Raw genomic sequence first — 23,433 nt, 5'->3', positions numbered from 1 at the left:
ATAGCTTGTGTGAATGAATCGAGGAGACCGATGAGGATGGGAAATGAATTATTATGATGATAGATTGTAATTTTATATTAATTGGATATAGCTACTAGGTTTTTGCCCGTGTGTTGCACGAGGTAACATATATGTAATGATTATATCAACAAAAACTCAATATAAAAAAGCAACTTTAATCGAAAAAAACATATTTTTCTAACAATTCAAGTAAAGTATCAACAAAGCAAAAAATAATTTATTACAAACTAAAAAGTTATAAATATCATTGTGCATTTTCCACTCCTCCCCACTTTCATTCCCTCCCCCAAAGAATCTTTTAACATTTTCTCCTCATCTTCCCCACTTAAAAAATTTAGAAGCCAAAAGTGTTACATTACAAATTGCATTTTTATCATGTGTATATAAAAAGATATATCATATTTAATTAAATCCTTAATGTTAATGGAGTATGAATTATAAATAGAAAGACAAAACATATTTTTATTATCTTAAGTATATTCTAAATATATAATACTAATAATTATTATTTTAACTCACACCAGAGACGTCGCCGCCAGCCAAAAATGAAAAATCAATATGGCAATGGGGTTTGTTCGCGATTGAATTCTGATTCGATTGCAATGGGTTTCAAGTCTTAATTCGAAAAGTGAAAGAGTAATCATGTTTTTTCACTTTTTCGTCGAGTTTCAAGTTTTCCGGAGAACCTTGAATCGGTTTTATTTTGGCAAGGGTTTGTGAGGATTTTGTTCCTGATCATTTTGGTGACAATCTCGAGTTCCAATTCGAAGAAACGGAGGAGTAATCGTAGATCTAAGCTTTTCCGGCGAGTTTTTGAATTTTCCGGCGAGCCTTGAATCGACTTTTTTTTTGCAAGGGTTTGTTTGGATTTTGTTCATGAGCATTTTGGTGACAATTTCGAGTTCCAATTCGAAGAAACGGAGGAGCAATCGTAGATCTACGTTTTTCCGGCAAGATTCCTAACTTTTCAGGCGGCGGTGGTGGAGGTATGTAACGGCTGTGGCGGCGGTGGCTGGAGGTGGTTGTACACGGCGGTTGTCGGATTTGATTGCCGCCGGGGGTTGTTGAAGGTTGTAGATGGCGGCGGTGGTTGGTGGTGGTTAGAGGTGGCAGTAGGTGGTGGTCATTGAGGTAAATGTGCAATTATTTATAAAAGAGAAGGGCATTTTAAGTAGATCAATTCATCTTTTCTTAAAAACAACAAAAAGGTGGTCTTGTTATTATAGATATAGATAGAGATAGATTATAGATATAGATATACATCTCCCTAAACTATTTTATGTATTACTCATTTACTCATACTATGTAAATAGAAATAAATTAATGTTTTAAGATATAGGCTTTTTATAATTATATCCATCTACACAGCCACATTAATGCGTACATCATGAAAAGGGTTAGCAAATGATGAACAATTTAAAGAATGTCAAGTTATTATAGTAATTATTATTTCAACAATGTGAAGAATATAACTTTCAACTTTCAATACTTACTATTATCAAATGTAATCGTTTGCATAAACTCTTACATTGAGAAACTTATCACATGTTTTGTTGTATTGATAGGCCATCAATTAGATTCTACCCAATCAATTGTTTCTATCCAATTTCATGGAGTGACATATAATAAATCGATTTAACTGATAAACTTGTACAAAATAAAACATAAATATAAGTTGGGAGGTTTGATATAATTTGTAAACGAAAACAATCGCCAATTTAGGGGAAGTTTAAGGGATGCACAAACACAATGCTTCATTAATTAGGGGATATGAAAATATTTAAAAAACCCAATATAGATGAATTGGTTTTTCTTATTCGTATGCAAAGTAAGGGACTCGGGATCGACTCCTACTTCATGCCTTTTTAATATTTTAGTAATAGAGATGATATAAATATAACTTTGATTAGGTGGCTGCTTACGTGGCAGCATTTAAAAACGCCACGAAAAAAATGACGTGGCGAGCAAAGAGCTATGCCACATCATCGCTTGGAGATAGAAAATTATATATATATATATATAGATAGTTATTTGGTCAACGTCTGTGTGTATGAACACAAAGCTATTTATTTCTAACAACCAAATTTGTTTTTTCTACTATCATTATTACTATTATAAAAGATCAAGTATATGAAAATATAATAAATTATACGTAAAATGTTATTCTATGCATGAATTTACAAAACATTTATTATTGTATGTAAGGACTTGAAAAAAAAAATTAAAGAATTCACAAGTGATCGGATATTTAATAAGCCGGATGTTTGATCACCAAGCCAACATCCTCTCCCTTAAAATCTTAAAGAAAATCCAGGTGGCCACTAAAATTTTATCTTCTATTAAAATCCATCAATATTTTCCAAGTTACAATTTAAATCCATCAATATTTACCAAGTAAAATCCATTAATACTTTCAATAGTTTTAAAATAAGCCAAAATAAATGAAATAGCTATTTAAAAAGAAATTAAAAAAAAAATACATTTTTCATAGATCGAATTCATAGTCAATAAGCCATTAATATGTCATCTGTTAATAGTTAATAAAACCAATCAATATCACATGGTCAACCACATGAGTTGTAGTTATTGTCATTTTAAAAAAATGATTGAATAGAAAATGATCAAGCATCTTAGTAGATTAAATAAACAATTTTTTAATAGATAAAATAAAAATAAGTTGGCCACCTGTAATGTTTAAAAATTATTTATTAAAGTTTTTCTTATGTATATTCAGTTTAAGAACTATTTTCTTTTTATTATTATGTATGTACATTGTATTAGATAAAGGTATTCGATCCTCATCTCAGGTCATGGGTTCGATCCTCATTCCATGCAAAGGTTGGAGAGCTTTTTCTACCATTTAGGTAGAAACTGGAAGCAGCCTCTCTGCTTAGGTAGAGGTAAGGTCTGCCTACGTCTTAACCTCCCCCATACACCGTCGAGGTATTAGGGCTCAAAACCCGCGGAAGGCGGCACTGAGCAGTTACTTATTGTATTAGATAAAGGTATTCTTAAATTCGTAGAAGGATTGAGATCTATAAAGTTATAGACTATTTTATTAGTAAAATTGAAAATTTTAGCTATTGGATAAAAATCATTGATTAAAATTAAAAAGCTTTCTTTTAATCGTGATCTTTGAATATAATATAAAGGTTCGAATCGTTCTAACTTTATTAGTAGAATTGTAATTTTCATACAATTATTTTTATGATATATAATTGTGATAGCGTACTATAGACTTTATATTTGTTTTTTAGTTCTTTATTAAAAAGGTCGGTTTGGCATGTGCTTTAGTTTTCAAAACATTGATTTAATATAAACATCCTATGATAAAAATCTTATACAAAAATCCTTATAACCAAATTTTATTCGTTATATGATAAAAATCTTATACAAAAATATAATTTAATAAAAACGTATTATATTAAAAAAGATAATTTTATTGTAAAAACATTAAAAATTAATTTTAAAGATAAAAAATGATGTAAAATATAAAAATATTAATTTTCATAATTATATCATTAAAAACATTAATTATTAATGTTTACAAACTTAAATAAGGAAATAATAATAATTTAAATTTATTAAAATATAATTAACTCAAAAAAAGTTAAATAAGGTATATGACATCATCATTTGATCTAATAGTTATAAATAAAAGTTGAACTTCATTTAAGGGTCTATACTTATCAAATTATGAATTAAGTTTTCTCTTTTATATATATTTAGAGATGTTATACGATTATTTATTATACAAGACATGTCTGACATGATAAATAATTCATTTATAAATTTCTTAGACATATATTAACGAAGATGATACTGTATAATATGTAGGGTTTCAACTACATATGTGAATTTTATAACATCACACAAATAAAATACTTTTTATAAAAAATTACTATAATGGTATCAGCGCGATACGGCGGTGCTGACGATGTAATGGCTGCGGCAGTGGTGTAGGTGGTGGTATGTGCGTCGATGGCGGTGGTGACGATGGTGGTGGCACCGGCGAGTAATGTTGGTTATTGATGCAATGTGGTTTTGATTAACAGTTGAAACTTAAAATTTAACAAAAATAAATTTTGCTTTAGAATATAACTAGATTATTACCCGCGTAATACGCAAAAACATATATAATTAATGACATGTTAAATTTATATAATATCATAAGTTGACAAATAAGTAACAAGGTAAGAATTAAACCACTAAAAATATGAAGTTACATTAGTGGTTGTTTAGATTCCGGATAACAGTGACCAGACAGTTGAAAAATTGATACATCATCTATTAGAGGTCTCGCTAAGTAAGGTTTTCGTTTCTTTGGATGTCTTTCATTCATCCAGATATGGCTGTATTGTCATTGTACTTGTGCTTTAACGTCTTACTCGAATAATTTAGTTATACACTAAAATTACTAAGCAATTTAATTATCGATCTATATATTGCATGTTATGTTAATCTAACTTAAAATTATGCATAATATCATTGCAATTTTTATACAATTACTTTTCTGATATATAATTGTGATAACTTACTACTCCATATTTTTTTTTAGTTCTTTCTTAAGAAAGACAGTTTGACATCCGGTCCGGTTTTAAAATATTTATTTAATAAAAACGATATATGATAAAAATCTTATATAAAGAAATCCTTATAACAAATTTTATTCGTTATATGATAAAATAACTATACAAAAATATAATTTGATAAAAAGGTGTTACATTAAAAAAAGAAAAACTTTTATTGTAAAAAGAATAAAAACTAATTTTAAAAATAAAAAATGATATAAAATATAAAAATATAAGTTTCCATAATTATATCATTAAAAACATAAATTAATAATGTTTACAAACTTAAATAAGGAAATAATAATAATTTAAGTTTGTTAAAATAAATTTAAATCAAAAAAGTTAAATAAGGTATATGACATCATCATTTGATCTAATGGCTCTAATTAAAAGTTGAATTTCATGTAAGGGTCCATACTTCTCTAATTATGAATTAAGGTTTCTCTTTTATATATATTTAGAGATATAAATAGTTATCTGAAGTTGTATATAGTTGACTGAAGATTTGGTGCATTTTCTTCTTTATTTAGAACGACAAGTGTTAGATGTTAACAATTCGAACCTAGCAGTGACATTCAAGGTGGACAGTATGTTGGAAATTAGACCCTGTGCATTCTGTATAACCTGATAACACGTAGCTCAGACGCTCAAGAGATAAATGGCCGAAAGCACGGGAAATCAAGATTCGATCCCCGATCTCCAAGCCAACATCCCCGTCTGCAGTTTCCCCAAAAAAGGCCTATGCTCGTCACTTGATCTATGACCAAATGGTTGATTTGGTGCAGATTGAATATTGGAAATGGTCTTGTGTTTTCCTCTTAGGAACATCAAGTCGTAACACACCTTCGATCTCCTTCAACGTTGATCCGTTTGTCATTCCACTTCGGAGTGTGATTGTTTTTGTTGCATCAACATTCTTGAATGACGACTTTTTCCGTGTTAAAAATATAAACAATGTTTTTGTTTAATTAATGGTGAGATATTATAAATAGGATGTTGGTATAGGGACAAATATATGTCTATTTGGACCAAAACAAAAAATAAAGGCGACTTTCTTAGCAACCAGCATATAAACAAAACCATAGCAACACATTTATTCTAGGGTAGATTACACTTTTGGTGCATGAACTTAGCACGATTTTCACTTTTAGTCATTAAACTTCAAGAGTTGCAAATTATACACTAAACTTGTCACTTTTTTCACTTTTGGTCACTGCGTCAACTTTGTTACCTTTCTTTCGTTAACTTGCCCAAATTCATTAGTTTGTTTTTCACTTTTCGTCCTTTCCATTTATTCCATTATTAAAAGTGATAATCGGCCTAACTTCAGGTCTTAGGTATTGTTTTGCTCGATTAGTGAAAATACATATTCATTTGCGAGGGGTTTTGAAACAGTTTTTTTTATGTTTACGATTTACTACTTTATTGATTATAAAATAGTTTGATTAGATGAAATAATTAATATTCTTTTTGAACGATGATGAAATAATTGTTAGTTGAAAGTTTTATTTATAAAGTTAGATTTTTTTTAGTACCTCTGTTTGAACTTTTTAGTCTGTTTATTTCTACATTAATCGTAAATATTTTTGTTTGTGTTATATAAGTTTATATAGTTTTCCTTAATTCATTTTATTAAAATATTGCTAAAACATAATAAAAATAAGATATTGTAACGGTTATCCGGAGTAACGTGTTCTAGATTTTTTTTTCCCTGAATAATCGATAACGCCTTATGATTTAACCGTAAATATTTATATAAATTTGTAATAAATCATATAAATGGATTGAGTTTCGAATGTACGTACATATATCGATTATCACTTTTAATAATGGAATAAATGAAAAGCACACAAACTGGAAAAGAAAACTAACGAATCTGGACAAGTTAACGGAGGAAAGGTAACAAAGTTGACACGGTGACCAAAAGTAAAAAAAAAAAAAAAAAAAAAAAAAAAAAAAAAAAAAAGTGTCAAGTTTAGTGTATAAATTGCAACTTTTGAAGTTTAATGACTAAAAGTGAAAAACATGTCAATATCAGGTATCAAAAGTGTAATTTACCCTTTATTCTAACAAGCACACGTTATTTCAAGAGGGTATATGACCGTTTGAAGCATCATGTCAATTGGGAATAAACCACTAGTGATAGACATGTATAAATAGGTCTTTAGGAGCCAAGACAAGTATAAATCGAGACGTAAAATCGTTGATGAAAACTTGGTCGTTGAGGTTACATTATCTAAAGAAGCTCAAGATAAGTATGTTGCGGTTACAACTATTATGTCGAACACTTTTGAAAATAAAAACTTCCCCTAACAATTTTGTTAAAAAGCTAAAATTTACACCTCCAAAAACTATAACTTGCCGCAAATTTTGCTAAAAATATTTTATATTCGGTCCTCTTAAACCAAGTTAACTAAAATAACAATAGCTTATTTAGGTATTAGGTGTTCATCCATCATCTAATTTTGAGAGAAATAGATGAGAAAATTACATTTTTGGTCTCACAAGTTAACAGGATTTTCAGTTAAAAACCGTCGACCACCACTATGAACCCCCTTGTTTACAAACTCCTCAATCATTACCTCCAGTGTCACACTATCGCCGTCGCCGACCGCAATTGCACCGCCACCAACCACTGCCGCCACCGGTGGTTATTCCGATTGTTGTTTACCATACAATCTGTGATGTTTGAGTGTTGCGAATCCATATTATTGAAGGATTTGTAATGGATTGAAAGTTGATTAGTTATTATTATTATCGGGGGGGGGGGGGGGGGGGGGGGGGGGGGGGAAGGAAAAAGAAAACAGATTGGAGAGTTTTGGGGAGATAGTGATTGATGATGAGTGGGTTTGTTGTGAAAGAGTTTATTGACTTTGGTTTTTGTGACGTATGAAAAACGAAATATCTTTTTTTTTTAATTCAAAAAAATCCAGCTATACATGCCACATAAGCAGTCAACGGGTCAAACAGAAAGTGGTGACCGGCTAACTTCTTACCCGGTAACTTTTGTTTACCATGAGACTCTTGTAAAGTTTCCTGAATACAATAAAGCCGACCTAAAGTTGGTGCACATAATAACTTTTGGTGGTTAGTTTACTGCATTCCGACGCACTTAATTAGCCTATTATTATTTTATCATGATATCACTATCCATTTCTTTTCTTACACAACCAACGACGGTTGATGTCACTTCACGCTACTTATATTCTTCTAAATTATCATTTTGAGTTAGCTAGCTTTAAAGGTTGTGGCCTATCATACTAGTATGATTCTCGTAAGGTAAAATTAAGTTTCGGTTACAAAACCTGTTACAGATAAATTCATTCATTCTAGTCAAACTCTTCAACAGTGTTCTTCTTCGCTTGAACGTTTCTGTTTCAACAGGCTCAAACTTTGTAAGCGTATAATTAGACGATGGATTAGGTAAGATCCAACCCAATTCTTTAGATGGATTATTGTTTTTTTAGTTATGAGGTACTCGAGAGGTGTAACATCTATTGTCTTAGGTACCGCTTAGGGAGGAGAGAGCAACCAATACACTTGTGAGGTGGATTAATAGAGGATTTTTTAAGAGTCCTGGTTTTCAGACGTACGTATACTTTAGGAATAGGAGTAGGATACAATGTCGTTCAAAAAAAAATACACTTCAATTGTAATTATAAAAAAAAAAATCTTCTTTTCCTAATGGATCTTACATTATACTGTAAATCATTCGTACAAACTGAACAAAAAGAGACATAAGAAATTGAATACGTTATTTACAAACATGAACGCATCAATAATTTGTATTAAGGTAAGGAATTGGAACTAAAACCAAGTCATTTTTTCTTTTGAGAGTGACCCCAAAAGACTCAACCATATTATGACTTCCAAATGCTGCTTCATTTGGGAGTTCCCAATTGAAGTGGTAGAGTAGCATCGCAAGAGGAAGCTCCACATTAGCCAATCCCAACGACATGCCCGGACACATTCTTCTTCCAGCACCAAATGGAAGATATTCAAAATCCATTTCCATCTTGTTAACTGAACTATCACAAAATCTCTCAGGCATAAAACTATCCGGATCAACCCAGTAATCTGGATCACGTCCTATTTTCCATCCATTGATTATAACTTTTGATTTGATAGGGATCTGGTATCCGCCTATCTCACACTTTTCTCTACACTCTCTAGGTAACATTAATGGAAGAGGCGGGTGCAACCTTAAGGTTTCCTTAATCACTAGTTTTAAGTAGCCTAGTTCTTGTACATCTGACTCTTGAACCTTTGTTTTCCCCTTCAATGCCTCACGGAGTTCCGATTGTGCTTTCTTCATAACCCTCGGATTCTTGATTAGTTCTGACATCGCCCATTCGATTGTTACTGAGGAAGTATCTGTGCCCGCTCCAAACATATCCTGTATCACATTTTAATAAGGAAATGAAAAAATGAAGTACTAAAAGTTTTTATATAACAGTATAGAAACTATAAAATTTATTAAAAAAAGTACTCACCAATATGACTGCTTTGATGTTGTCATCTGTTATAGGAAACTCAAGGCCACCATCATATTTAAGCCTCAATAGAACATCAAGGAGATCTTCGTTCTCATGATTGATCAATCCACCACCACCACGACGTTCTTGATGGTCGGCAATGATGCTATTCAAAATCTTATCCATCTTCTTGTGTATTTTCATGAGCTTGTTTCTCAAGCCACTAATTCGATGCACTACTTTAAATGAAGGAAATAGATCAGCCACATCAAAACCACTAGCTAAATTTATAGACTCTTTCAAGAGCGCAAGAAAGGTCTTTTGATCCTTGCCAGCGCTGCCAACCACAACCCGGGATATGATCGTGTTCATCATCATGAAAATATTCTCACTGAGGTTAATGGTCTTCAATCTTTGCAAGGCCACAGATTCAACAAGGTTGTGTGACTCTTCCTCGCGAATAGTTTGAAAGGATCGAACTTTCTTTGCACTAAGAAGCTCCAATACACATATCTTACGCATTTGTCTCCAATAGTTTCCATAAGGAGAAAAGGCGATGCTTGTGTAGTTGTATCCAACTATCTCAACACAAAGAAGCTTGGGTCTATCTGCAAAAGAGAGATCATGGGTTTTCATGATTTCCTTGGCAGCAAGTGGAGATGAAATTACGACAGCAGATATTTCACCAAGTTGTAGCCGAAAAACTGGTCCCAGTTTTTCGGCTAAGTTTTTAAGAGCTCGGTGTGGCTGTTCTCCTAAAAGGTGGTGCATGTTGCCAATTATAGGAAGCTTCCATGGTTGTGGAAGAAGATTTTTGTTTTTATCAACCGAACCGAAGGTTATGATCCGAGCAAAGATGAAGAAGAAGGAAATGGTAGCAATAAAGATGGGGAGAGACATGAGAAATTGGAACTCCATTTTTATTACAAGTTGAGCATTTCTTATGACTTAATTATATATTGACCTTTCTCACTTTTGTTCTTGGTTACATGTCCAGATCAACGTTAATATTAGATTAAATTTGTTTATTAACTTCTTTTTTAAACATTGGTCTCAAAGCCGGCCTATCCCCTATTCTTATTCCAAACACTATATGATAGTATTTATAATCCTTTTTTATCTTTGCTTGTTTGTTTTCTGTTTATGATTTCTAAAGTATATACTAGTAGGGTACCTGCGGGGTACCAAATAGTCTCCTACAAATTACAATTTCTCGTAATTCAGAAACTGCAGCATATCTTTAAGCATTCCCCCATGGCTCCCGACAGGTTATAGCACCCTGTCCAACAAAAATGTGATGGTTTTATGTAGTTTGCTTGTTCCTTTTGGTGTGGATTTCACCCTTTTTATAGCAACATTATTTTAACTGATTAAGAAATTTAACTTCTAAATTTATAAATATCGGTTCTCAGCTCGTTGAACTCTCAAACAATAAAATATAGTTTTATGTTTCATCAATGAAAATCTTGCAAAAAAGATTGTGTCATTTCTTATTGTTACATTTTTACAGTCATAGAGTGTCCAAAAAGGTCAATATCTGCACAAGTGGGCTTATTGTATGGTTAAGAAGCTTTTGGCGATATCTTTTCCACCATCTTTGACCCGGCCCATTTATATAATGGTACCGTTATGCCCTGTTCAGGATTAACAATATTACAATAATATAATTAGCTCAAGATTGTGGCTATTTCAAAATGACTGTATGCTCACATTAAAAGTGATATTTCGGAAAAAACTGATGTATTTCTATGTATGATTTCTTAAAAAGAATCTAAATTAAATTAAAAGTGCTGACCTGTGATGACTACGTCTTTGAGATTTTTCACCATGAATCGAACTCCCATGATGCTCTCTACCATACCTGTTGAGACGAAGCAAAAATTTAGAGCCACGACACAAAAATTATGATCATGGACTCATTGTAGCATGAGAGAAGCTAAGTGTCACCTTTTACGATCAGTCATTCATTTCTTGGCTCTGAATTGAATAAGAACTTAGAATATCCTCAATGACCTAAACGGCACAAAGATATCACAAAATCAACCAAAGCCACATTTTCTGCAATGCTCTTTTTATGGCTCTACAGAGTGGCGGTGTTGGTGAGTAGTGGCGTGGTGAGGGGTGATAGTTGTGCTGACTTCCCCATTTCTCATATCTGTGAATGTGTGGGAGGTAACAGGGGAGTGACGGTGTTGTGTTGGTGAAGAGTGTGAAGGGTTTTTGCCTAGTCGAAAATGAGAAGCATTTGTATAGAAAGAGGGTAGAACAGCGATATTAGATATGTTATAAGGTATCAAATTTTCAAGTTCTGCTATTAAGAGAATGATTTACGAGATGCTTTGCCAGGAGGATCATTCATGGTGAGAGCCGATCTACTTTTCCAATGGAATTTGGTATGCAACCCCTTCTAATCGGCGTTTAGAAGATTCCATCTCTAACGCCTACATCTAATGGCTTAAGCCTCTGTTCATAATGATATATGATCTCTTGTAATATAATTGAATGATAATAAGAAAATTCTATATTTATTCATAAGCCTGAACAGACCAAAAAAAAAAGGAATACATGATATACAAACATGAACGCATCAATAATTTGTATTATAAGGAATTGGAACTAAAACCAAGTCATTTTTCCGTTTAAGAGTGACCCCTAAAGATTCGCTCATATCAATACATTCAGCTGCTGCTTCATTCGGGAGTTCCCAGTCGAAGTGGTAGAGTAACATCGCAAGAGGAAGCTCCACATTAGCCAATCCCAACGACATGCCCGGGCACATCCTTCTTCCCGCGCCAAATGGAAGATATTCAAAATTCGTTTCCATCTTGTTAATTGAACTCTCAGCACTAAATCTCTCTGGCACAAAACTCTCTGGATCCACCCAGTAATCTGGATCACGTCCTATTTTCCATCCATTAATAATCACTTTTGATTTGATTGGAATCGTGTATCCGCCTATCTCACACGTTTCCCTACATTGTCTAGGTAACAAGAATGGAACGGGTGGGTGCAACCTTAAGGTTTCCTTAATCACTAGTTTTAGGTAACCTAGTTCTTGAATATCCGACTCGTGAACCTTTATTTTTCCCTTGAGTGCCTCACGGAGTTCGGATTGTGCTTTCTTCATAACCCTCGGATTCTTGATCAGTTCTGACATCGCCCATTCGATTGTCACTGAAGATGTATCCGTTCCTGCGCCAAACATATCCTGTGTCACATTTTAATAAAGCAAGGAATGAGTCATGATTTGTTGCAATAATATGATTGACAGTTTGTTAATATAAAAAAGGATGAATGAGGTAAAAGTTTTATATAACAGTATGTGGTTAATTAAAAGAAGAAGTACTCACCAATATGACTGCTTTGATGTTGTCATGAGTTATTGGAAACTCAAGACCGCCATCGTATCTAAGCCTCAATAGAACATCAAGGAGATCTTCGTTCTCATGATTGATCAATCCACCAACACGAAGACGTTCTTGATGGTCGGAGATGATGCTATCAAAAATCTTATCTATCTTCTTGTGTATATTCATGAGCTTGTTTCTCATGCCACTAACTCGATGTACTACTTTAAATGATGGAAATAGATCAGCCACATCAAAGCCACTAGCCAAAATCATACCCTCTTTGATGACCGCAAGAAGGGTCTTCTGATCCTTGCAAGTACTCCCAACCGCAACCCTGGATATGATTGTGTTCATCATCACTACTATAATCTCACTAAGGTTGATGGTCTTTGATCTCTGCAAGGCCACAGATTCAACAAGGCTGCATGACTCTTCTTCACGAATGGATTGAAAGGATCGAACTTTCTTCGCACTTAGAAGCTCCAATACGCATATCTTACGCATTTGTCTCCAATAGTTTCCATATGGGGAAAAGGAGATGTTTGTGTAGTTGTATAAAACTATCTCAGCACAGAGAAGCTTGGGTCTATCGGCGAAAGAGAGATCATGGGTTTTCATGATTTCCTTGGCAACAAGCGGAGATGAGATTACAACAGCAGATATTTCACCGAGTTGTAGCCGAAAAACTGGTCCTAGTTTATCAGCTAAGTTTTTAAGAGCTCGGTGTGGCGGTTCTCCTAAAAGATGGTGCATGTTGCCAATTATAGGAAGCTTCCATGGCTGTGGGGGAAGGTTTTTACTTCTTTCAAGCGAACTGAAAGTTCTGATCCGAGTAAAGATGAAGATATTAATGATAGTGATGATGAAGAAGAAAAAGGCAGCAATCATAATGGGGAGAGAAATGAGAAACTGGAACTCCATTCTTATTACAAGTTGAGCATTTCTTGGCACTTTATATACTAACGAGAGCAAGTACCCGCGCGTTGCGGCGGTTAGATGGTAGGGTGATAGGTCATAGAGTGTGATAGGTCATAAAAGATGATAGGTCATAGAGTGTGATAGCCAAATGACTTAGTCGTACGGGCTCCGCCCTTATATTTAAAAATTCGTCGAAAGTATATCGAATGACATCTCTAATGAAAGAGCATGAAATTTTAAGAACACCCATATAATTTTTATGATTTATCGATGTACGGTTTTTGAGATTTGGGGGAATAAATGACTTATGCAGGAGAGGGAAAAAAAATGATTGGTTAAGATTTGATGAGAGAAAAAGAGTAATATAGTTATTTTAAGTAAATATATAATATATAGGGGGACATTTTGGGATAATAAATATTGAAACTTAAAATGTTAGACATGGACCTTTTGCTTTATAATATAGTATAGATCTTTATATATACTATAAGGCAACTGACCTAACATCAATTGACCAATCACAGCTTTCGATTTCTCAAAATTAATTAAATCAACACATGTCTAAATTAATTTACACTTTTTGATTTTCCATCATCAATTTACACTTTCAACCCAATTTAAAATAATTAATACTTTATTGTATAATGTTTATGTAATAACAAAATATAGTTAAAAGTTATGGACGTTACATATTTATATCAATATTTTATTTTATATTAATAAATGTAATCAATTTAATTGTAATAGTTGTTATTAGTAATTGTAATCGGACTATAATTAGGATAATCATTGTTGTTGAAATTAATTAAATCAACACATGTCTAAATTAGTTGACACTTTTTGATTTTCCATCACTAATTTACTCTTTTTAGCCCAATTTAAAAATAATTAATACTTTATTGCATAACTTCTATCTAATAATATAGCTAAAAGTTAAGGACATTACATATTTATGTCAAAATTTATTTTAATTGTAATATTGTTGTTATTAGTAATTGTAATCATACTATAATTAGGATAATCATTGTTGTTGAAATTAATTAAATCAACACATGTCTAAATTAATTTACACTTTTTGATTTTTCATCACCAAATTACACTTTTTAACCCAATTTAAAAATAATGAATACGTTATTGCATAATTTCTATCTAATAACAAAATATAACTAAAAGTTAGGGACGTTACATATTTATATCAAAATTTATTTTATATTATTAACTGTAATCAATTATGGCAAGATCTTGATCCGACAAATGTCCTTTTTGAAAACATAATATAGCTTTAAATAAATTAAATTAAATTAATTTTATATTTGTACTCTATCCGTTCTTTTAATGATTGTATTATTTATTATTTATTTAGTTTCCCAATCCATTATATATTCTAAAACTTAAATAAATATATATACTCATTCGGTTCATCAAGAACAGAAAGCGAAAAACTCTATTCTTAAGTTTTACAAAAAAACTAAAAAAAAAAAAATCCTATTAATTTTGTTGGTTTGGTGATGTTGTTGGACAACGACAACAGCTCAGGTAGAACTTTGCTTCTTCTTTTATATACTTAAGATTTTGCAATTTATGGTGTTTTATTGGATAATATATTTGTTTTAGCCTACACATGTTTATCAATTCACAAAAGTATATTTTCTAACACAATGTATCAGTTGTTATCATCACAACTAGCAGTGTAATTCGATTCTAATGAAAAACTTCAATCGTGTGATATTCAATCTTACACATACACATTATACACATAAGGTATTTTAGTATGTGATTGATCATTTTTATGATTATTATATAAATTTTCTTTTTATCGTGTCGATATAACTAATAATAAATAAAACCATTACTCGCGATCATTATATTTATGATTACTATTGTTATAAGTTAACTTCGATCATCAGTTTATTTTAACCATAATTTATTTCATACTCGCAAATCATGTATGTTATATATTTGAATCTCTTTATAATACAATATATATAGATACCGTATATCGTACGGGTGACTTGTTTAATCACAAATTTACATTTTTTAACAAATAATAATTCTAATATAATAATTAAAAAATCTTTATCTTTATATATATAAAAAAGATAATTGATCTAACCACTTACTAACCAATCATAACTCTTTATTCAATTAAATTAAACATTGATGATGTAATTTTTATATATTATAATATTTTAAATTTAAACTCTTGTTCTAAATAATTGAATATCTTTGAGAAAAGAAAAGAAACCAAAGCTCATATAAACTCTTCGTCTTTTGGTAAAACTCTTGGCCGAATGTATAATAAGAAAGAAAAAAACCAAAATTGATAGGTTTTTAGATCTCTTTGTCGACAAAACAAAGAAACCAAAATAATAATTTTACTATCTACCAATATACAAAGAGACCGTTACCCAAATAATTTATCAACCAATCAAGTCTCAATATTTATGAACTGATTTTTGCTTTCAGTTTTGGCTTTAGTACACCTTTTAGTTTTTCATCACTAATTTACAAATTTTAATCAATAATTTGAACATAATAAGTTAATATATATCCAATAGAATAAAATAATAGATAATATATATTGTAATAATACATTCTATCTTATAAATTTTAATCTTATTTTAACAGTAAGGCTATTGTCATGAACTAATATAACTTTTGTATACCTATAGATTTTTTATATGCTACCGTATATTTATAGAGGTCTAAAATTTAGTAATATACTAATAGTAACAATAGTGATAAAAAAAAAAAAACAAACTAATAATAGAAATAAAATTCGATAAGCAATTCGTACGCCACAAACTAGCACATCAAGACTGGACCACATATCCAATATAGTCGCATGTTCCTTCCAATAGTCATATTCCAATTTCAACCCCTCCGGCATTCAAACCCATTAAACATCAATCCATGTCCAACTCATGTCATTGATGACGGTGTTTCCGTATGAGATAATTGTAACTCATGCTTCAACCCACATCTATTGTCATTGCGCTTAAGCGGTGTTTATAAATATCTATAAGTATAATGACATCATGTTTCCTAAATAAAAGATTAAAAAAACTCAGTATTAAGAATTTAAGATAGATATGACAGAATTAAGGAAGATTTTCCCGCACTTTAATAAACATGGGATGCTTCCTAACAAAAAACGTTACAAGAATTTATTGCTTGCAATTTCAAACAATCCAACCCATACATTTTAAATGTTATTGAATATATATAATATATTTTTTCAGACATATATACCGATATACGACAACCAGCCTTTAAGGATGTAACATTAAAAAAAGTTATATTTTTTTCATACAAACTAAACTCTCTAAGGTTATCATTAACAAAAATCTTTAAAGAAAAACATATTGTAAAACTAGGTGGTTAAGTCCCGCAACGCAAAGCCTTAATTATCGTTTTTATGTGTTTTCTTTCTCAAGGATACTACCACAACCACGATATCATAATAATGTTACTCCAAAAAAGCATAGAGAAATATAATGCTAATTAACCAAAAAAGCCCAGGATATATGTAAAACGAAAATGTAAAAAACCAAAAAATTACCAAAACTTAAAAAAAAAAAAAAACTAAGAATTACAAAGTATATGTTGAAAAAGATGTTACAAAATATTTTAAAAAACATAAATATTACTGTAAAATACAAAATATACAAAAAAAAAAAAAAAAAAAAAAAAAAAAAAACTAAATTATAGCAAAAGATTAATGAAAAGAAAAAAAATTAACAAATATCTGGCATTATCTATAAAGTATACAAATAAACCGATCAAATTACAAAAAAAAAAAATTGTTAAAAAGATATTATATTATAAAAATATAAAAAAGAAAATATGGTACAACCGTACAATACCAAAAAAAAAACAAGAAAAGTTTTTAGAAACTTAGTAAAAAATAAAGTTGCTAAAAAAAGAAAAACAAAAAAAAACAAAACAAAAGATTAAAAATAAATTTAAAAAAAAAAATTAAGGGAGGAAATGCATTTCTTTAAAACTTGAAAAAAAAAAAAAAAAAAAAAGCTAACAATACAATTACAAAAGAACAAGGGTGAAAAATGTAAAAATTTAAATCTGGAAAAAAAACCCAAAAAAAAAATAGTGAGAAGGGGTCATTTTTGAACTCCTTAGTCCAGACCTCCTAATATCAAAGTGAAACTCATTACAAATATATATTAAAAATAAAGTATCGAAAAGCGTATAAGAATAGTATAATTTTTATTTTTTTTAACCACATAAGTTTCAATTTTTACATTTTTAACATTAAATTATAATACTTTTTAGTAAACTTTTTATTTTATTTATTTTCACCACACAACTTTCAATCTTTACACTTTTAGCACTAAACTATAATTTTTTTAATAATAGTATACTTTTTATTCTTTTTACTTTCATCACAGAAGTTTCAATCTTTACACTTTTAGCACTAAACTATAATACTTTTATTAAACTTTTTAGCGTGTAAAGAATAATATATTTTTTATTTTTTTAATTTTCACCACATAAGTTCCAATCTTTACAATTTTAGCACTAAACTATAATACTTTTTAGTAAACTTTTTGTTCTATTTATTTTAACCACAAAACTTTCAATCTTTACACTTTTAGCACTAAACTATAATACTTTTAATAAACTTTTTAGCGTGTAAAGAATAATATATTTTTTATTTTTTTAATTTTCACCACATAAGTTCCAATCTTTACAATTTTAGCACTAACTATAATACTTTTTAGTAAACTTTTTGTTCTATTTATTTTAACCACAAAAATTTCAATCTTTACACTTTTAGCACTAAACTATAATATTTTTTAGTAATAGTATACTTTTTATTCTTTTTACTTTCACCACATAAGTTTCAATCTTTACACTTTTAGCACTAAACTATAATACTTTTTAGCGTGTAAAGAATAGTATATTTTTTATTTCTTTTATTTTCACCACATAAGTTTCAATCTTTACATTTTTAACACTAAACTATAATTTTTAGTAAACTTTTTGTTTTATTTACTTTCACCACAAAACTTTCAGTCTTTACACTTTTAACACTAAACTATAATATTTTTTAGTAATAGTATACGTTTTATTCTTTTTATCTTCACCACAAAAGTTTCAATCTTTAAACTTTTAGCACTAAACTAAAATACTTTTTAGTAAACTTTTTATTCTTTTTATTTTCAACACAAAACTTTCAATCTTTACACTTTTAGCACTAAACTATAATATTTTTTAGTAAACTTTGTATTCTTTTTAATTTCACTATAATATTTTAATTCTGTACACTTTTAGCACTAAACTTTCATAGTTTTTAATTTTCTTTTATTTTAAGGTACGAGAAAGCGTGTATAGAATAGTATACTTTTTGTTTTATTTTTTATTTTCACCACAATAGTTTCACTTTTTACACTTTTAAAACAAAACTTTTATAATTCTTAGTAAACTTTTTAATCTTTTTATTTTTACCATAATATCTTAACTCCTTACACTTTTAACACTAAGTTTTCTACTTTTTGATAATCTTTTATTTTAACTACAACATTTTAACCTCTTACACTTTAGCAACAAACCTTTTAACACATATATTAAAAAGAAATGTATGGGAAAACTTGGTAAAGAATAATAAACTTTCTATTCATTTTATTTCACCACAACATTTTAAGCCCTTATACTTTTAGCACCAAATTTTTATACTTTTTGATTTTCTTTTATTTTCACCACAACATTTAAGTCTTTTACACTTTTAGCACTAAACTTTTTTGTGAACAACTTTCACTTTTACCCAAAACTTTTACAGTTCATTTTTTAACTGACAAATGTCAGTTTTTAATAATTTGAATAATACCTGTTTTCTTCAAAAAGTTTATGGCACGTTATCTCTTGAATAATATTTTATATTAAATCGTTAACAAATGTAATGTCTCCCGGGGCAACGCCCAAGTGACATATCTCATTACAAACTAAAAATATATGATAAAATTATATATATATATATATATATATATATATATATATATATATATATATATATATGGGAAAAAAGAAGTACTATCCACATGGTATTCCTTGAATAGTATATAATATTGTACATGACAAACATTTTGTAAAATGATCATTTTAAGCATTTGTAAAATGTATATATAGTAAATGACTTAATGTAAATACATATGAAACAGAGTTACTTTTTATAGAGTAAATTACATTTTTCGTCCTTGAAGTTGGCACGTTTTTCACTTTTCGTTCTTTAAGTGAAAAAATTATAATTTTGACCTTAAAGTTGGCAGATTTTTTCAATCATCGTTCCTCGCCAAACGTTGTTAAATTTCAGCAGTTAAGTCGGGCACGTGCAACACACGTAAGGGACTGAAACTGCAAAAACTGACAAGTTCAGGGACGAAAACTGAAATTTACTTTACTGTTGTCATCATCTTCATCTTACTTTCGTCGGAAAATTCGCAGAAAAACTTAAAATGCCGATATCTTACTTGTTTTCTTCGAATTAGACCACGAAACCATCACCAAACTTCTCAAAATTAATTTTTGCACGAATCCTAACCAAAAGATTTCAGATTCAACACTTGCTGGAAAACTCAAAATACCCATAACATGGATTTTGAGCAATATTTCTGTACGATTTAGCTTGTTCCAAGAATTCAGTATTTTTGTTTTCGCAAATAAGTCCATGTTGGATTAGGTGTACGTGCCCCTCACTAAGACACCAATGATGTGCCTCATTTATTATTCCATAAGCTCTGCACCAAAAAGAAAAGTACAAAATGGGGAGAGACCTTCACGTGGGTTCGGTTTTTGTCAATGAGGCAAAAACATAAGATCGAAAAATTAGAAATATATATAAGGAGGAAGCAAAGAGGGACAAAAGGACCAGGAGGCCTGAAATGTAACACCCGTCGTTTAAAAATAAGGATTTTCAAAAACTTTTGCCTAACGGCGTCAAAGAAAGCGGAATTAAACTTTAAAAGTCCAAACCAGCAAAATCTGTTTGGTTTATTCATTAAATGGTGTTGCTAGCCATATCATCAAAATAAGTCTAAATGGAAATCCATCGGTTGCCCAACATTAAACAACCGTGATCAATACAAGTCATTATTATCTAAACAATAAGCAAATGTCTAAAGCGAGCAGCCACTATGGGTAAACTATAGCCAGCTTCAAGATCATCTACCCATGCCTCATATCTTCTCACATCTACCTGCTCACTATTGTTGGACCTGAGGCACAACACATTTTAAAAGAGCAAGTGTTAGCTAACGAATTAGCTAAGTAAGATAACACATAATTTATAAAACGTTTGTCCATTTAAAACATTATATATAAGTCATATTAAGTCGTTAAGGCACATATCATCGAACATATCATAGCATCAACATCATTCATATTAGGATGGGTCATCCTAATGTGCCTAGTCATCTTTTGCATCATCACATATCACATCTGAACATCTTTATAATTGTGACATAAGTCACGCATCTCGTATAACATATACATCATTATAAGTGAGACATAAGTCACACCCGACTAGATGAACAACCTTACGGTTGTACATCAATGTCGTTAAAGAATGGCAAGCCAATTCCAGGATTAATCCGTATGTTCAAGGACAATGGGGCTGGTAAGACCTCCCGTATTACTCTTCACGTTGTACCTCGTTGCAAGGAGCCACCCGAGCAACCACATCAACGTACTTAACCGGGCTAGGGAAATTACGGGTTAAGCTTAACACTTTCACATCAAATTTACGAGCTCGATTTCACAACACATATAGTTTAGGCGTTTACACAACCTAAACAATCATCACATATACATCTTTTACGTTTGGGCCCTTAAACGTGCACATGTCATGGCAACTTAATAAGTCTAGTGAACTAGATGAACAAGCCATGTAATCATGCACATTTCACATATCATCATCATACATCACATTTCATAGCATTTCATTTCATATCATCACATCTCATATCATTGCATAACATTTCATAGCATATCATTACATATCATATCATTGCATAACATATTTAATCACATATTGTATTTCATAACACCTCAAGCATTGCATAGCAGTTCATGGCCTCTCATCTAAGAACATATTATCTCATATCATTGGGTTAGCATTTCAGCCATCAATATACATTTACATAGCCCATATCACCTCCCATATAATCCCGAGTACCCATAAGCAAACAAGATATCATTAGGGGAAGTTATTATATGAAAACTATGTTTTTGTTGAACCCTCAGCGTGTCAAAGTAGTGTATCTTACCTCGTAGAAGCGTACAACAAATGATAACGTAAGTTGCCGAGCTTTGCAAGTATTCTCGACTACCTATAATCAACATAGGACCGATTTATGAGTATAACGAGACTAAACTGACCTACAGTCTAAATACGTGTCACATACCTTGTAATTACCATCACTCCAGATAATAGTCCCTTTTTGACTATTACCCCTGGTAAGTTGTCTCTTTTTGTCTACTTCGAGACTATTATCCCAGGTAGTTAGTCTCTTTTTGTCTATTCTCAACTTTTGTCTATTTCTAGACTATTACCCCCGGTAGTTAGTCTCTTTTTGTCTATTCTCAACTTTTGTCTATTTCTAGACTATTACCCCAGGTAGTTAGTCTCTTTCTGTCATTTTTCCCAAAAACGGGTTTTAAACCAAAAAGAAGACTCTTTTAAGGCCTAATGATGCAACGAAATCATTGATTAACTCCTACTTGATTTACATCACAATAACAAACGTTTTAGGTTACCGAATCGACAAAACGGACGATTTTCAATAAATTAACACACCCTATGGTCCAGATCTGATATGACACCCATAATGACTCCATTATATCATAAAAATATCAGTAACAACAAGATTATACCTTCCGGAATCTCCAACACACCAATAGATTAACGGTTACCGGGTAACCCGAAATCAACGATTCTAGCAACGAAAAGCATATAATCGATCAAGACCAGGTATGAACAAATTGAATAGATGGAAATGATCAAAAATCAGTAATGATTGCAATCTATTCCTTGAAGATGATTAGAAGATCGAAATATAAGCCCTAGATCTCTCCGAATCGACCCAAAATCGATGGAATTGAACAAGGAATTTATTGTGGCACAAGAGGGCGGTTAGGGTTCAAAGAGAAGGTGATAATATCAGTAGTTAGAGGCTAATGACCATCTCCTACACCCTAATCCCGTTTTTTAGTTTAACCTTATGTCAAAACTAGTCCCTAAGCTTCTAAACGACTCATATTTAGCTCAAAACACCTATAGGGAATAGTTACAACTTGTTAAACACTTCAAGCACCTCTAAAGGCACATAAATACACTTTAAACACATTAGTACATCAATCACTAAGGCATTAAAGCCTTAGACATATAGCACATTAAACACTTCTAAGCATTAAATCTCCCAGAGACTTAACGGACACACAGTGTTGAGTTAACGACTCAAGTTAACCGTTAATTAAAAAGTTTGGGATGTTACATGAAAAGCCCCTGCAACTCAAATATTTCAGATCAAAAATTATAATCATCGTCACTTGATTCTTAGTTTATGTAATAGAAGTTCAAAGCAATTTACAGTTTGTTATTTGGTTGATTATAGCTCTTGTTCTATATTTTGTATAGAAACTTTAAATCTGTTGTTCGTGAAATCCTTACGTCGAAATCAGATTCTGAAAGTTGTTACAAGTTTACTATTGATTCATCTAGTATTGTGTTAAGTTTCATAGCGATTCGTTACCTTTCATTTTTGGCGATTTAGTTAGATGTTAGTTTCATCGTAAGGTTTTCGATATAGCTTAATGGTCAATTGTTAAGGTTATTAAGTTGTTACAATAGTTAGGTTAGTATATTAAGGTACAAAGAATTCGGGTGTGACAACCGATTCATTGGATCTCGTTTCGGTTATAAGATTCGTGCGGAAATTAATTTTGTAAAGTTTGGTTGTGGTTTCGTGGTCTAATTCGAAAAAACGAGTGAGATATCGTCATTTTAAGTTTCCCGGCAAATTTTCCGACGAAAGTCAGCCGGAGAAGATGAAGATATTGACAACAGAAAAGTAAATTTCAGTT

The 23,433-nt window shown here is 30.9% G+C and overlaps 2 protein-coding genes across 2 annotated transcripts; both read right to left on the bottom strand.

The window, feature by feature from the left end:
• Nucleotides 1-8,330: 8,330 nt before the first annotated feature.
• LOC122582849 (cytochrome P450 71AV8-like) lies at nucleotides 8,331-9,985 on the bottom strand. The gene is made up of 2 exons (XM_043755284.1): nucleotides 9,086-9,985; nucleotides 8,331-8,988 (listed from the first exon to the last, which is right to left on the bottom strand). The coding sequence occupies exons 1-2, from the start codon at nucleotides 9,983-9,985 to the stop codon at nucleotides 8,368-8,370; spliced, it is 1,521 nt and encodes a 506-aa protein (XP_043611219.1). The 3' UTR covers nucleotides 8,331-8,367.
• Nucleotides 9,986-11,565: 1,580 nt separating this feature from the next.
• Nucleotides 11,566-13,328, bottom strand: LOC122581324 (premnaspirodiene oxygenase-like). The gene is made up of 2 exons (XM_043753538.1): nucleotides 12,418-13,328; nucleotides 11,566-12,275 (listed from the first exon to the last, which is right to left on the bottom strand). Exons 1-2 carry the CDS (start codon nucleotides 13,303-13,305, stop codon nucleotides 11,655-11,657), a joined length of 1,509 nt encoding a protein of 502 aa, XP_043609473.1. The 5' UTR covers nucleotides 13,306-13,328; the 3' UTR covers nucleotides 11,566-11,654.
• Between the last annotated feature and the right edge of the window lie 10,105 nt (nucleotides 13,329-23,433).

Source organism: Erigeron canadensis, chromosome 9 (assembly GCF_010389155.1).
Source record: "Erigeron canadensis isolate Cc75 chromosome 9, C_canadensis_v1, whole genome shotgun sequence".
Lineage (NCBI taxonomy): Eukaryota > Viridiplantae > Streptophyta > Magnoliopsida > Asterales > Asteraceae > Erigeron > Erigeron canadensis.
Note: the sequence above shows the minus strand (reverse complement) of the source record. Positions and strands in the feature narration are given on the sequence as shown.